Genomic DNA, 16,245 nt, shown 5'->3' on the forward strand with positions numbered 1-16,245 from the left:
ATTGTGTATTTTCAAATGCTTGTCCACTAGGTGGCGGACCTCTCTTCTCCTAACACTAGAATTAGCTCTACCAGGTTTGGGTTCCTCTCACAACACCCACACATGGCTTGTTACGTGAAGGAGATGCAACCTCGTAAATTATTTTTACAACTTTCAACCTAGAAAACAATGTTCAAATGCAAAGGGTGGGAACGACTGGAAAGAAGAGCAGCCTCTGCGGAAGGAGCAGCACCGGGGGGTTAAACTACAACTCCCAGGAAGCCGTGCGCTGGCTCGGGATTGTGCGCTTGCGTCCCGTCCTCGCGTTAGGCTTGCGGCGCTGGGATTTACAAGAGCGTAGGAAAAGCGGGGTGTGCGCGCTGCTGCGTTGCCCTAGTCCTCCCTTCCCGGGCGTAGCATCCTGCGGAGCCCGGTGGTTCAGTTTTCCATTTGCAAAGTCTCCGGGAAACGTACAGCTAGTGTGGCTGCTCAGTGTGTCACGTGGCCGGTCACGTCACGTGACTGCGGGAGCCCGCCCGCCTGTGGAGGTCTGTTGCCCTGACAACAGCTGGCCTGCCGGGACTTTCCGGGAAAGCGCGGGCTCTTGGTAGCAGGTAGGTCAGGCGCTGTCTCTGCACACGACCCTGTCGCTGTTTCCAGGTTGTACCTCGGGCCGGGCCCCCAACTTTTATTTGAGCCTTACTCCGCTCCTCTGCCCAAACTCCAAGTCGGATGCGTCTTTGCTTCGCGCCAGCCGCCAAAATCTGCACTAATTGCAGCCTGAACACCACCAGTCCGAGGGCCCTTTCGTGGGGTTCTTCTCTGACCAAGCTATTTGTCCAACTCCGTTGGACCTCTTGGTCAGAAATGCAAATAAAGGCATTAGGTGTTGACCTGCAGGTTAGAGTGAATATTATACACTCGAGTCCTCGCCCCAGTCCCTTAGAAAAGCAACCAGGGTTTGTGCTGCCCCAGAGAGTTGAATCCAAAAGCTAGGACAGATCTGAAGATGGGCTCACCCAGGGGAAAGAGTTGAGCTCAGAGGAGCTGCAACTTGGCTAGATCACCCTCAAGATATTCAGGGCATTGTTTCTGTTATCCTGCCTTTAATTCCAAAGAAACACTTCGTACTGATTAGCGTATATCATTAAACTAGGCATTACTTAATTGTGCTTAATTGAGCCCAGGTTGGCCTCCAACTAGAAAGCCTTATGTCTCCTTATTGTAGGGATTTCAGGCATGCACCACTAAATTCTTTACTGTATTCTGAGTCTTATAAATTCACTTTATGTCTGGAAACATCATCCCTGCTTGTAGGAAATCTGTTTTGCAAGACCATTAATTTGAATCAAGCAGCCCGAACTGTGCTGTTCTTTACAAGGAGAAAGTACTGTTTCCACTTCCTGCTTAAAAAAAAAAAATTCTCTCTGAGGACCTGGTTTTTGAGAGATTTTAGTAGAGACAAATACAAACACAGTGGAAAATGTGGAGCCCTCCCCTTAACAACTGGATGAAATGTAATTACAGACGGTGAGTAGAAGATAACCTTCACAAGCGTTTGCTCCAGTGAATTAGGACTCCACTAGCATATTGTAATTGTGATTTTTATACTGTCTTGATGAAGTTTTTCAGGCATTTAGTGTTGTTTCAATGATGATTTTCTCAAGAGATTTATTTTTATGTCTTGTCAGTTAGGGTTTCCAGTGCCTTAAATACTTCTGGATGCTTTCTTTGTGAAGTGAAAATTACTAAGTATGGCTCACTATTCCAAAGAAGAGCTTGATGAAGAATTTGAGCAATTTATGAAGGAGGTAAGTTCAAGCCTTCTAAAGCTTTATTGTAAATCTCACCTAAGACCCCTCCTTAGCTTTCCTCTAAAGACACAACCACCGCATCAGCAAGCACATCCCTTCATCCCTTCAGCGCCTCCTAAGAAGATACCCAGGAGCCCTCGGTTTCTTCTCATTTCAGACACTGGCATCTGTTAGCACAATGCCTTCATCTCACTTCCAGAAGATACCCAGAAGCTCTCGGTTCCTTCTCATTTCAGACGCTGGCATCTGTTAGCGCAATGCCATCATCTTATCTAGTCTATCTTAGCAGTTCCCAGTGAATGTAGCATTCCCTCCATGGTACATGTGGCATGCATACGTGAGCAAGGATGTACACACACTTACACACACACACACACACACACACACACACACACACACCACATCATGGTTTCTAAGAAGCATGCTAACTCCCTTGATCATTATGATAAATTGTTGAACAAACATTTTGCTCAAAGTTATGATTCAATATCTGGTTTTAAGAGAGTAGTTAAACCCAATTTTTTAAAGTTAACTTTCTTCAGTTATAATTTATAAACCATATAACTCACCCGTTTAAAATGTATGTGACCACTGTTTTAGTATTTTATAACCTTTGCCATAGTCAACCGTAGAATGCATTCATCGCTCGTCCTTCCCCAGGCTTGGGTAACCACTATTGGCTTTTTGTCCCTTATTTTGGCTTCATCGAAATGGAACCCTACTGTATGTCTGGTCTTTGGAGGCTGGCTTCTTTTACTTAACATAGTGTTTCCAATGCAACAGTGTAGTAATAAGGGCGGTGGGGCTGCATCCCCAACACCCCAGCCGCCTGGCTAGCTTATGCCCGAAATAACAACACACAAACTGTATTCATTTAAACACTGCTTGGCCCTTTAGCTCTAGCCCTTACAGGCTAATTCTCACATCCCGATCAACCCATCTCTAATAATCTGTGAGCACCGGTCTTACCCAGAAAGATTCAGCATGTCTAACCTGGCGGCTTGCTTCATCGCATGTGTCTGCCCGGGAGTGAGGCATGGTGTCTCTGTCTGAGGTATCTGCTCCCGAGAGGAGAGCTGTAGAGTCTGGAGTCCACTTCCTCTTCCTCCCAGCATTCTGTTCTGTTTACTCCTCCCACCTATCTTCTAACCAATGAGGACCAAGCAGTTTCTTTTTATTTAACCAATGACCTCAGTCCTGTGTTATAGCATGTCTTGACATCAGTTCCTTTTAGTGAGTAGCTTGCCATTCTGTGCATATACTGTTAAGTTTACAGATGACAGACATCGAGATCCTTCTACTTTGGGCAGTCATAGATAATGCTACTATGAATAACCATACAACTTCGAGTGTGGATGGATGTTAATGTCTTCTGAATATGTGCCTAGAAGTGAAATTGTGTCATACACAATTGCTGCTCACCGCGCCTCCGTGTCTGCACTCTGTGCGCTGGCACCCAGTTGGCGAGCTTCGGGCAAGGGGGCTGGAGGTTAAAATACACAGACAGACACAGACAGAGAGACAGTGACACGGGTCATCCTTGAATTCCCCCAGAATCCCCCTTTTATTGTGTTCAGGGGCAGATTATATAGAAATAGCCACACCCCAGCCAAACCCACCAGAAACCACTCTCCTGCCATCAGGAACTCCTGAATGTCTCATGCTCAGAACAGCTGTAGGCACTCAGATCAGGGGATTACAAGAAATTCAGGATCTGGGGTCTCACTGCTCCCAACACACTATTATTCCCACCAACAGCATATTCATTTATGAAGGGTCCAATCTTCATTATCTTCCCTGATACTGATACTATGTGTGGGCCAGGCTTTTTGCTTTTGTTTGATGATAATAGCCTGTGAAGCAGTATAGAAGATTTGAAAGGCAGAACACGTACAGTGTTTTGGAAGGATGGGCCATCATCATTTGTCTTCCTGTCTTTGCCATCGCTCGGAATCGGCAATGGTTCTAGCCCTGTATGTAGACAGAGAAACCGCGGAGCTGAGGGCAAGGAGTGGAACGTTTCAATATGGAAGTAATGTTTTAAGACAAACTGGAAAGTGATAGAGATACCAGAAGTCCAGGTTGAAATAAAGTGATTTTTTGTTACACCTTCCCCTTTCCTTACCTGGAAGACAATGAATTCTTTTTAAGCATTTTAAAAATTAAAACTCCATCAAGTTGTTGAGAGTATTTTCCATGTAGCAGGTGAAAATATGTCATCTTGGAAGTTTAGTCACTCACCCTGGTATTGTCCCAATGGATAGCTGTCTGCAGTAGTGGGAAGTAGACAGCCCTCAGCAGAGTCCTTAGTTAGTTTGGGTCCTACTTGTTATCACTCTTTAACAGTTGCAGTGGGGGCAGTCGTTCCCTCTGGGTTTCAGTTTCTCATCAGAAATCTCTGCGACGTTGTTTAAAGATAAAGTGGGAGGAACCAGGTGCAGCCCTGCCCCTGGGAAGGCACATGATAAACATGATTCTTCCTAGGGCGTCCGGGGATGGGGGATTGGGGGGTGGGGGGGGTGGGATGCAGAGTGAGAATGGAAAAGGAAGAGGAATGTAGTGTAGGGAAAATCTCGTGTTGAAGAAGTGGGCTCAGGAGCCCCTAGCTGTTAACTAGCTGTGTGTGAGGCCGCAGAACTGAAGAGGAGCCTAGTAGAAGGATGCACCTCAGTTCATAGGTAGAGCCTTCCAGGAGGTGTTGGTTTCCATAATGTGGTCAGCGGATGACTTGATCTCATTTCCTTTGCAGGAGGCGTTTAGAAAGCCTCCTGGTCCCTGAGGGAAACCATTTTGGATGAAACCACATTTTATGGGGCTGAGCAGTTAATTCAAGAATTGCTCTGTAAAGGAAAAGCTAGATAAGAGCACAAGAGAGGTGGAGATGAGGAACTCATCCTGTATCCCCCCACCCCAATGTAAAACAGACTCTAGTATTCCTCCCTTAATCCCACATTTGCTCCAGGTACCACTTGCTAGGTACTGGAGGTCCTGCACCGAGCAGGTGTATAACCAGGAAAGTAGGAGAAGAGGAAGCTAAGGAGGTAACTAGGGTTAGAAAAAGGGATTCAGAATTGTAGTAAAAAAAAAATAGCTAGGGAGTAGGAAGGGACAGATACATGTTGGTTAATATCTGGAGCAGAATGTTTATTTCTGTTACCTCATTTTTCACTCACAGAGACTATTCTAGAGTCATTGTAGTAAGTTTTCTAAATTGCCACTTACTCTTAGACCCTAGAAAATGTCCAGAATATGGGGTCTATTCTTTGTTTTCTAAGCAAGTATGTATATCATATTTTCATATTTTATTTTGTTCCCGTCTTAGGGTTTCTATTGCTGTGAAGAGACACCATGACCACAGCAACTCTCTTACAAGGAAAACATTTAATTGGGGCTGGCTTACAGTTTTAGAGTTTTAGTCCATTTTCATCGTGGCAGGAAATATGGTGCCACTCAGGCAGACATGGTGCTGGAGAGGTTGCTGAAAGCAGGAAGAGAGAGTGACGCGGGGCCTGGCTTGAACATTTGAAACCTCAGAGCCCACCCCCAGTGACACAACTTCTTCCAACAAGGCCACGCCTCCTAGTAGGCCCACGGGGGCTGTTTTCATTCCACCACCATGGTTCCTTGCTTAATTCCAGATGTGACAAAAGTCAGTATTCCAAGACATATGCTTCATTTTGAAGTTTGACCACCTAAGTCTGGAAATGGAATTTACACATTCTTTCTTAGACTATTATTCATGTGATAATTGATCTGTGAAAGAGCTAAAGAAAAAACATATCTGGGATTTTGTAATTTGAACTGTATTTTCAAATTTAACAATTTGTATCTTATTTAGCTTTCAGATGATTCTTTTGAAAATTCAAGCAAAACACCGAAACAACCTAAAAGAGAAATGAAGAAGAAAGATACAGTGCCTTGGTGGATAACTGAGGATGATTTTGATGAAGGTAAAGACTGATAATTTTTTTTGTTGTTTTAAATCATTTGACCACAAGAGGTCAGTCAAGACTTAATTCTGCAGTTACTGCATCATTAAACTGTAAAGAAAACTGAGGTTTGATTTGATTTTCATACTGTTCTACTTTGTTGCACATTATGTAATTCAGAATGTCTTATTGCATTAATTTGCACTGAGATCATTTAAATTAAGATTAGTCAAATAATTTACATATTATCATATCTTGTATATGATATAAATAAATTTCAAGTGGTTTACTAATCTGCCACTATATGCATGTAACCATATTAACAAATAAGTAGGATTTGGAATCACAGTTTGCTACTAAGTAGTGAAAAGCAATAATTTACTGCCTCAGCTGCCTTTGTCTTCTCTGACCTGTGTTTATACTTTCCCCAGGATGTTCCTGGTCACATTTTACAACTGCAGTGTGACCTTAAGTGTTGCTCACACATATAATAGGTGTGCATCGTATATAGTGTTGTCTATGATGTGTATATCAGATCACAAATCACACTGTGTCTGACGTAGACTTCTGCTTCTGCTGCTGCCCCAATTGTGAAGAACCATGACTGCTACTGTGTTCTCCGTACTTGTGGGTCAGGGTTAAGCACAATTACGATGACAAATAGCATTTCTATTTCTCCTGTCTAGGGGAGGATTTTACCTATGGCTTTTATTATTGTTGGTGGGGTTTGTTTGTTTCTCTTTTTCATTTTTCCCCAACAATGTTGAGCCTGGATTCTCTCAAGTGACAATTGAAGTTCTGTATACTCTGATGGTGTCCCTCCCTTCTACATCGTGTGATTGCACCATGCTCAGTTCTTCTGTCTTCTAGAAACACCTTTGGATCCCAGCCTCTATGCCTTGCTTAGCCCTTGCTTCCCTGCTGTCATAGGCCTTCGTCTTAACATCCTTGTCCAGTAAGGCTCATGTCACTGCTTCCCACAGTCCTGCAGTAATCTCCCAGCTCCCTCTTAACACAAGGGTTTATTCTTTTGGGCCTTGAACACCACAGGGCACTCCACATCAGATGGCACTCCTGGACTTAGGAGCTTTGTGTGGATGGGAAGTGCTCCTTTCCTGCAATAGCATAGACTTCACAGTGTTCCTTCTTTCCTGTGTTAGCATAGACTCCATAGTGCTCCTTTTTCCCTGTGTTAGGATAGACTCCACTGTAGTAATTGGAAGCGGCGGGGCTGCGTCCCCAACACCCCAGCCGCCTGCTCGGCTAGCTTATGCGCCGAAATAATCACACGGACACTGTATTCTTTTAATCACTGCTTGGCCCTTTAGCTCTAGCCCTTACTGGCTAATTCTGATATCCCAATCAACCCATCTCTAATAAACTGTGAGCACCGGTCTTACCGGGAAAGATTCAGCATGTCTGACCTGGCGGCTTGCTTCATGGCGTGCGTCTGCCTGGGAGCTGGGAGCATGGCGTCTCTCTGAGGCGTCTGCTCTGGAGAGGAGAGCTGTGGAATCTGAGCTCACTTCCTCTTCCTCCCAGTGTTCTGTTCTGTTTACTCCTCCCACCTATCTTCTCACCAATGAGGACCAAGCAGTTTCTTTTTATTTAACCAATGACCTTCCTCCATCACTCCACAGTGCTCCTCCTTCCCTGTGTTAGCATAGACTCCACAGTGCTCCTCCTTCCCTGTGTTAGCATAGACTCCACAGTGCTCCTCCTTCCCTGTGTTAGCATAGACTCCACAGTGCTCCTTCCCTGTGTTAGCATAGACTCCACAGTGCTCCTTCCCTGTGTTAGCATAGACTCCACAGTGCTCCTTTCCTGTGTTAGCATAGACTCCACAGTGCCCCTTACATTTTGTTGTTGTTGTTGACAATGATGTTATTTGTTAGTTGTTTTTAACTGTGGTACATTAAAGGAGTTTCTCAGTGAAAACTTCAGGTGATTTTTCGTCAATTCCTTAAACCACATAACTATTAAGTATGCTTATAAAGAAATTTTTTTCTAGAATTATTTTTCCCATAGTGTTCAAAAAAGATATCATAGGATAAAAGTACTTTGGAAATGTTGCCAAGATTTGGGGCTTAATTAGAATGGAAGCCTTTTGTCTAGAAAGTACTAAACCAGAGCATAAATATGCAAATATTCTAAAAGGAAAGAATAACTCCTAGAACAAAAATACTTACCTGTAACAACTAAAACTATAAGTTGTTTTTAAGAAGGTCTCAGTTCAAAGTAGATGCAGTGAATAAAAGAAGCAGGCAAAGCTAGGTGAAGCACAGCCCCTTAGACTTCTGTAACACGTGAGAGCTGCACTCCACTCCACTCCAGTGCAGCCTGCACTGTTTCCAGTCACAAGCTTTCAGTGAGCTCACTGTGCACTCTGTGTACCAGGCTCTGTTGTACTCACCAGGTGGGAGTCCTGCCACAGACTGAAGCAGCTTCTGAGGGACCTGTGTACCCATCCTAAGGACAGGGATTCATTCATTACCAGCCTTGAGTACCTACCAGTAAACATCAAAACTGAACAAATTCTCATAGAATGTTGGGTTTTGATTTTTTTTTTCATTTGTCATAAGGCTAAAGGGTCTGTCTGGTGAGTCAGGGTCACATCTGCTGAGCCCAGCGTTAGAGCCGGAGTGAGGAGCTGACACAGCAACCACTGTGTTTGCACTCGGTCATCTGCGGGCTCCGGGTAGATCCTAACTCTGTACAACTGTGTGGAAATTACTGTGAGTTCTTAAGGCCACTATTGACATAAAGCCAGGAAAAAACTTGATTCTGGAGCCCAGGCTTTTGCCAGGTTGATAGCAGAGGCTGACCATGACACAAATCAATCATGAAATACATTTGATATCTCTTATAATTTAGTTTCAGAGAAAGGGTGAAATTCAGAAATGTGTTACAGACTGTGATAGCCTTGCCTCTCCAAAAAATATTACACATACCTTCGTGTGAGAATTTCCCAGCGTTGAGAAATGATGACTTCAGAGATGTTCTGGTGTTTTCTTGAAATTGTATTTACAAGGAACTTGTCTAGACCTTGTATTTGTCCTTGAACCTATTCTCCCTGTCTTGAGTTGTGTATGTTGGTTCATATTTTTCATAGTCAGTGTCAAGCAGCAAAACTGGGTTAGGAATCTTATGCAAACCTTTAAAATGTTCTTTTTAAAGCAAAGGGTACTATAATCAAGCAGAATTACAGTTTTTCTTTTGTAAATTCTAGTTCTAGTTATTTTATTTTTATTTAATATGACAGATTTGTAGCCATTATGCACAAAATCATTTAAGACAGTTTCCTTGCATTGGCATAATGATCATAACAGTTCTCTAAACAAAACTACCTGAATATAAATATGAATACCAACTTATAAAGGTCTTGTTCCTAGGAGTGCTTAGGACAAATGTGAGCTATTTGAAGACAAAGAAGGCTTCCCAACCTATTATGGACACAGAAGAGGAGTCTGCTGATAAAGCTCAATTTCTTAAGAGCAGTGGAACCTCCATCTTAAGTGTTGACAGCTTAGAAGCAAATGGTGAGAAGGGAAATGTGAATCGGGAAGTCACTGCTACTGTACTTCAGACTTTCGTAGCAGTGGGCTCAACTGTCCCCCAGCTTCTATCACATATCATATTATATGATCTCCCCAGAGAATCAGGGTCACAACTTAGACACAAAGTCTACATTACAGCCTTTCATTGATATGCTCGATGGGTGGAGGGTTTCCTCTATAACATCAGCAAAAGGATTGTTTAATTTTATCAAAGTTGTACATGTTAACAAAATATGTTTATCATTCATTTCTGTGTAGAATTAGTTATTTCTGAGCTCCATCATAGTACCCTGGGGTTGGGGTTGGACACATTAGAAGAACAAGAAGAGAAAGAGCAGTTCTTTGCCAGACTTGAAAAAGGCTTGACGTCTTCTATTGATTATTCCAAATTAAATCAAGAACTAGATTCTGATGACTCCGCACAATTCAGAGCTTTACAGAGGTAAATATAGTAAAAACATTAACTAATTTTTGTTCTTTTCTATATTTCTGTATGTGCATGAATTCTAATAGGTAAACATATAACAGACAAATCCCATTCTTTCTCTCTCTCTCTCTCTCTCTCTCTCTCTCTCTCTCTCTCTCTCTCTCTGTGTGTGTGTGTGTGTGTGTGTGTGTGTGTGTGTGTGTGTGTGTGTATGTGAAGGCCAGGGTTTGGTGCCAAACATCTTACTTAATTAACCGTGTGGCTGTTTTTCTTCTCATAAATGAAAATTGGGTTATGGTCTTATCTAGGATCTTAAGAACACAAACATGAAATTGAAAGAGTTGGGAGAATCATGGCGTGTGGCTCATTAGAACTAAGTCTCACAGATGAAGTAGACTGGCATGGGCTGTGGGGTTTGAGATGGCAGTACACTTAACCAGCTGCATTCAGCATTGTAGAGGTGACAGTTAACAAGAGTCTTCAGTCAGAAGCAGTGGACTCTATTTCTCACAAGCGTTCCAGGTACTGATTTAAGGCCCTGTCCTCATTACTTTTCTATTGCTGTGGTGAAACACAGAGACTGAGGCCACTTATAGAAGGAAAAGTTTATGTGCTTAGTATTTCAGAGGTAAGAGTTCATGATGGTGGAGCAAAGGCATGGCAACCGGCAGCAGGAACACCTAAAGCTCCCATCTAGATCCACAAGCCCAGGCAAGGAGAGATGTTGGAAGGCATTGCTGGTTGATCAGAGGTTGCAGTCTACCATAGCAACTGGAAGACTCCCTTTCCCCAGCAAAGCTCCTTGCAATCTACTTAACCTTATCTGGAGAATGTCTCTGGGCCTGGAGGACTGACCTTATCTCAAAGGTGACCCTTGACACTCTTCCCTTGACGACCCACAGGGCAGGTAGGCAAGTGCTCCAGCCATTTTGATAGGACCCTACTGCCACATACTAAGCCTTGTGATAGGAGCCTGCCACTTAAGGAAGATTATGATCCTTCTATTCTAGAATAAAGTTGAACTGACTACTGAAGTCTGTCTCCCAGAGGGCTATCTCCGTTCATGATCATGGGCCATGTACAAAGCTTTCTGTCCCTTTGCCCTCTCGAACTGATGACTGGGAAGGAAAAGAAGACCCCCATAGAAAACTAACTGAGAATGCTTTTGAAACCTTAAAGACCACACCTTTTCCAACAAGGCCACACCTTTTTAATCCTTCCCAAACAGTTCCACCAACTGAGGAACAAGTATTCAAATATATGAACTTATGGGGGTCATTATCATCCAAATCACTACAGGTCCCTATCAGCTTCCACTAAGAGTTACATTGCTTATTAGCATATAAATGCTAACTTCATTTTGTGGAGTTTTGTTGTTGTTTTGGCCTTCCTGTAATTTTCCTCATAGCTCATAATTTCTAATCTCTAATGAAGAAGAGGTACCTGGTTCATGGGATGAGATGTGTTTATATTAACGTACACACATAAAATTGTGTGTACTTGTATCTAAAAAAATGACATTTTCTATTGATTATTTGCAGTTCAAATTAGTTTTAGGCTTTAAGAATCTTGTTTTCAAAACATTTCCTTCAGTCACCCTAATTTTTTAGCTTTGGTAAAAATTAGGTAGAACAATGGTACTTGAGAAGACATAATTTTAGAAAATTTGAAACAAATAATGCAACATACATTGTATGAATACATATTAACCTGTGATATTGCATGTTAAATGTTTTTCCAGTTATCAAGATAGTGTGGACCCAGCTGAAGATGGGCATAAGAATGAATCAGAGCATGAGGGACTGCCAGGTAACTTCACTGAAAAGATAATACAACATATAGTACAGACACTGATAAGAACAGTATCGAAAAGGTAAACCACATTGCCTTAGAGAATGCTGTGAGCAGCAGTGTACAGTGCCTGTGTTATTATCTCAATAACTAAGAAATGATTAAGAGGAATCCACTGCCTCATATGGTGAAGATAGTGGGGATCCAAAGGCAGAAGACCTCTACTGTGTGGTGCCAGGAAGTGGTCCTTTTCTCCTTCTTTACCGCCCCCCACCCTTTTTTTAAAAAATAAAGTCTTGCTTTACTTTGTTGGGTGACCTTTAGTTACTCTGTAAAGCAGGCTGTCATTGATCTCAGAGATCCTTCTGTCTTTGCCTCCCAAGTGCTGGTATTAAAAGTGTGATATGTCTGTTTTTACATTTAAAATGGTTTTTCTGAATAACATGGCCACCTCTGGTATGTAATTGATAAGTATCTAGCATGGATTCTAATTGTTCTTAATAAAAACCCAGAGTCAGATATTAGGGGTGAAAGCTGAAGGATCAGAGAAGCAGAGCAGCCACTAGGGAGACCTTCACCAGTGCTCAGACAGAAGGGGTAATCCTATCCTCAGACTGCCTCCTCAGACCGCTTGCTCTGGCTGCTGCCTCAGACTGCACTGAGCTCCTGTCTCCTCCCACCTTATATGTCTTCTCTGCCCAGCCATATCACTCCTGCCTCCACCTCCACAGTGCTGGGATTAAAGTGGACCCAAGTACTGTGACCATCTTTATTGAGCTCTGTTTCTCTTTTAGACTGATTCAATCTGCTGTAGCCCAGGGTGGCCTTGAACTAACAGAGATCCCTTGGCCTCCCTCTCCCCAGTCCTGGGATTAAAGGTGTGTGCCACCACTCTCTGGCCTCTAGGGTCTTACTTAGCTCTGCACTCTGATATTCAGGCAAGCTTTATTCGTTAAAACACAAACAAAATATCACCACACATCTACCCTTTACAAATGGTGTTTAGTGAGTGATATGATTGCTAACTGTTTTCATTTTTAGTTATTTGAAATAATAATATTGCTGTGTAGCTCAAGCTTGCCATGACCGCGCACACCAATCCTTCTGCCTCAGCTTCTTAAATCCTGGGATTATACATCTAGCTTGTTTTCTGTCTCTTTTATTGTTTTTGCTCCGCATTCTCCTGGTTTACTTATAAAACTCGATTCTATTCCCTCTTTTGGCTTTTTAGTTAAACCTTTTTGTTGTATTTTTGTTTGAATTGATACAAATCATACATATTTTTACCTTATTAAAGGGTATTCAAGTGACATTATACTTTATATGAATTGTTATTCATATACATATACATATTATATGAATATGTGAGCATCAAAACTCGACCCCTCAGTGTCTATTTATAGGTATTTTTTGTTCTACTTGTCTTAAAACACTGGAATATATTCTACTATTGATGAAACTCTTTTAAGGAATGTGAGGTGTGTCCTTGTAAAGATTTGTGTTGTTCCACTGCTTACTGTCAGGTCTGTCTGTATTCTGCTCCTGTGTATGGATTTCCGTTTCTGCACATACTCTTTTCTTCAGCATGAAGAACCCTGTTTAAACCATCAAGTTTAATGTTGTTAAGAACAGAGTCTCCTAGCTTTCCTTGTTTGAATATGATTTATCTTCATTATTAAAGAATATTTTATACTAGGTATGGTGGCTGATATCAAGGCTTGAGAACCTAAGTCAGGAGGATTGAGAATTTTTTTATTGATTTTTATTGAACTCTACATTTTTCTCTGCTCCCCTCCCTGCCTCTCCCCACCCCCTTCAACCCTTCCCCAAGGTCTCCATGCGCCCAGTTTACTCAGGAGATCTTGTCTTTTTCTACTTCCCATGTAGATTAGTTCTATGTAAGTCTCTCTTAGAGTCCTCATTGTTGTCAGAGTTCTCTGGGATCATGTTTGTAGGCTATTTTTTTTTTTTTTTTGCTTTATGTTTAAAACCACCTATCATTGAGGACATGTGATAATTGTCTTTCTGTGTCTGGGTTACCTCATGCAAAATAATGTTTTCTAGCTCTATCCATTTTCCTGCAAAATTCAAGATGTTGTTATTTTTTTCTCCTGTGTAGTATTCCACAGTGTAAATGTACCACATTTTCCTTATCCAATCTTCGATCGAGGTGCATTTAGGTTGTTTCCAGTTTCTGGCTATGCTGCTGTGAACATAGTTGAGCACATGTCCTTGTGGCACGATTGAGCATCCTTTGGGTATATACCCAAAAGTGGTATTACTGGGTCTTGAGGAAGGTTGTTTCCTAATTTTCTGAGAAATCACCACACTGACATTCAAAGGGGTTGTACCAGCTTGCATTCCCAGAAGCAATGCAGAAGTGTTCCCTTTTCCACACAACCTCTCCAGCATAAGTTGTCATCAGTGTTTTTGATCTTGGCCATTCTTACAGGTGTAAGATGGAATCTCAGAATTGTTTTGATTTGCATTTCTCTGATGACTAAGAATGTTCAACATTTCCTTAAGTGTCTTTCAGCCATTTTAGATTCCTATGTTGAGAGTTCTCTGTTTAGGTCTATACTCCATTTTTTTTTATTGGATTATGTATTCTTTTGGTGACCAGTTTCTTGAGTTCTTTGTATATTTTGGAGATCAGACCTCTGTCTGATGTGGGGTTAGTGAAGATCTTTTTCCCATTCGTAGGCTGTCATTTTGTCTTGTTGACCATGTCCTTTGCTTTACAGAAGTTTTTCAGTTTCAGGAGAAGTCCAAATAGATCAAAGACCTCAACCTAAAGCCAGCCACACTGAACCTTATAGAAGAAAAAGTAAGAAGTATACTTGAATGCATTGGCACAGGAGACCATTTTCTAAATATAACCCCAGCAGCACAGACACTGAAAGAAACAATTAATAAATGAGGATTGAGAATTTAAGACCAGTTTAAACTCTGTAGTGAGACCCTGATATAACAGGGATACACACTACTTTCGTAATATAGGGTTTCTTTCTTTTGTTCGTTCTTTCTTTTTTAATAGAGTTGCATTTTTTCCATTTTTTTCTTCTGACCTCATTTCTCATAAGTTCACTCATAATTTCTTATAGTTTCTTTGCCTGTGTATCCACTCCCATGTATCTGGAGCTTTAGTCTCATGCAGGTACTAGATGCTCAGGTCCTGTTACAATTGCCTAGTGCACATGCCTGTATGCTTTGTCATTTCTGGTTTACTTACTTTACACCTGTACATGCAGGCTAAGTACATGTCACTCTGCATTGTTTACAGAACGATGACAGGAGACAAGGTACATGTCTAGTGCGGACACAGTTTGTTTCCAGATTTCTTTCCTTATGAATGCATGGTCCTTTTTTTATTATTTTTAATTGAGCTATATATTTTTCTCTGCTCCCCTCCCTCTCTCTCCCCTCCCCTTCTACCCTCTCCCAAGGTCCCCATGCTTCTAATTTACTCAGGCGATCTTGTCTTTTTCTACTTACCATGTAGTTTAGATCCATGTATGTCTCTCTTAGGGTCCTCATTGTTGCCTCGGTTCTCTGGGATTGTGAATGGTAGGCTGATTTTTCTTTGCTTCATGTTTAAAAGTTACTTGTGAGTGAGTCCATATGATATTTGTCTTTCTGGATCTGGGTTACCTCACTCAATATGATGTTTTCTAGATTCATCCATTTTCCCCCAAATTTCAAGATGTCATTATTTTTTCTGCTGTGCAGTACTTCATTGTGTAAAGTACCACAATTTCCTCATCCATTCTTCAATTGAGGGGCATTTAGGTTGTGTCCAGGTTCTGGCTATGACAAACAATGCTGCTATGAATGTAGTTGAGCACATGTCTTTGTGGTACGATTAAGCATCCTTTGGGTATATACCCAAAAGTGGTACTGCTGGGTCTTGAGAAAGGTTGTTTCCCAATTTTCTGACAAATCGCCATACTGATATCCAAAGGGGCTGTCCCAGTTTGCTCTGCCACCCAAATGAAAGAGTGTTCCCTTTACCTCTCATCCTCTCCAGCATAAGTTGTCATCAGTGTTTTTGATCTTGGCCATTCTTACAGGTGTAAGATGGAATCTCAAACATGCTTTGATTTTCATTTCTCTGATGGCTAAGGATGTTGAGCATTTCCTTAAGTGTCTTTCAGCCATTTTAGATTCCTCTGTTGAGCGTTCTCTGTTTAGGTTTGTGCCCCATTTTTTTTAATTGGGTTATTTGTTTTTTGATGACCAGTTTCTTGAGTTCTTTGTGTATTTTGGAGATCGGCTCTCTGATGTAGGGCTAGTGAAGACCTTTTCCCATTCATAGGCTGTCATTTTGTGTTCTTGAGCATGTCCTTTGCTTTACAGAAGCTTCTCAGTTTCAGGAGGTCCCATTTACTAATTGTTTCTCTCAGTGTCTGTGCTACTGGGGTTATATTTAGGAAGTGATCTCCTGCGCCAATACGTTCAAGTATACTTCCCACTTTCTCTTCTATGAGGTTCATTGTGGTTGGCTTTGATCCATTTGGACTTGAGTTTTGTGCATGGTGATAGATATGGGTCTATTTTCATTCTTCTTCATGTTATATCCAGTTGTGCCAGCACCATTTGTTGAATATGCTTGCTTTTTTTCCATTTACTATTCTTTGCTTTCTTTTGTTGGATGTTGTAGATTTTATGATATCTGGATTTCATTTTCTTTAAAAGGGTGTTAAGCCTGTTCTGGTAGACAGTCTTGCAACTTGGTCCATTTAGGCACT

At 41.7% G+C, this 16,245-nt stretch overlaps 1 protein-coding gene across 2 annotated transcripts in view; it reads left to right on the forward strand.

Moving 5' to 3' along the window:
* Positions 1 to 307: 307 nt before the first annotated feature.
* Positions 308 to 16,245, forward strand: part of Cep162 (centrosomal protein 162) — a 75,363-nt gene continuing 59,425 nt past the window's right edge. The window contains exons 1-6 of one of the 2 annotated variants that reach the window (XM_075965050.1): positions 308 to 593; positions 1,671 to 1,790; positions 5,632 to 5,743; positions 9,115 to 9,261; positions 9,538 to 9,721; positions 11,448 to 11,515. In XM_075965050.1, the coding sequence (XP_075821165.1) occupies positions 1,734 to 1,790; positions 5,632 to 5,743; positions 9,115 to 9,261; positions 9,538 to 9,721; positions 11,448 to 11,515 (568 nt within the window). In that variant the 5' untranslated portion in view covers positions 308 to 593; positions 1,671 to 1,733. The remainder of the gene's footprint in view (positions 594 to 1,670; positions 1,791 to 5,631; positions 5,744 to 9,114; positions 9,262 to 9,537; positions 9,722 to 11,447; positions 11,516 to 16,245) is intronic. The other variant, XM_075965049.1, reaches the window with a different exon arrangement.

The sequence above is a fragment of the Microtus pennsylvanicus genome, chromosome 3 (genome assembly GCF_037038515.1).
Source record: "Microtus pennsylvanicus isolate mMicPen1 chromosome 3, mMicPen1.hap1, whole genome shotgun sequence".
Taxonomy (NCBI): Eukaryota; Metazoa; Chordata; class Mammalia; order Rodentia; family Cricetidae; genus Microtus; species Microtus pennsylvanicus.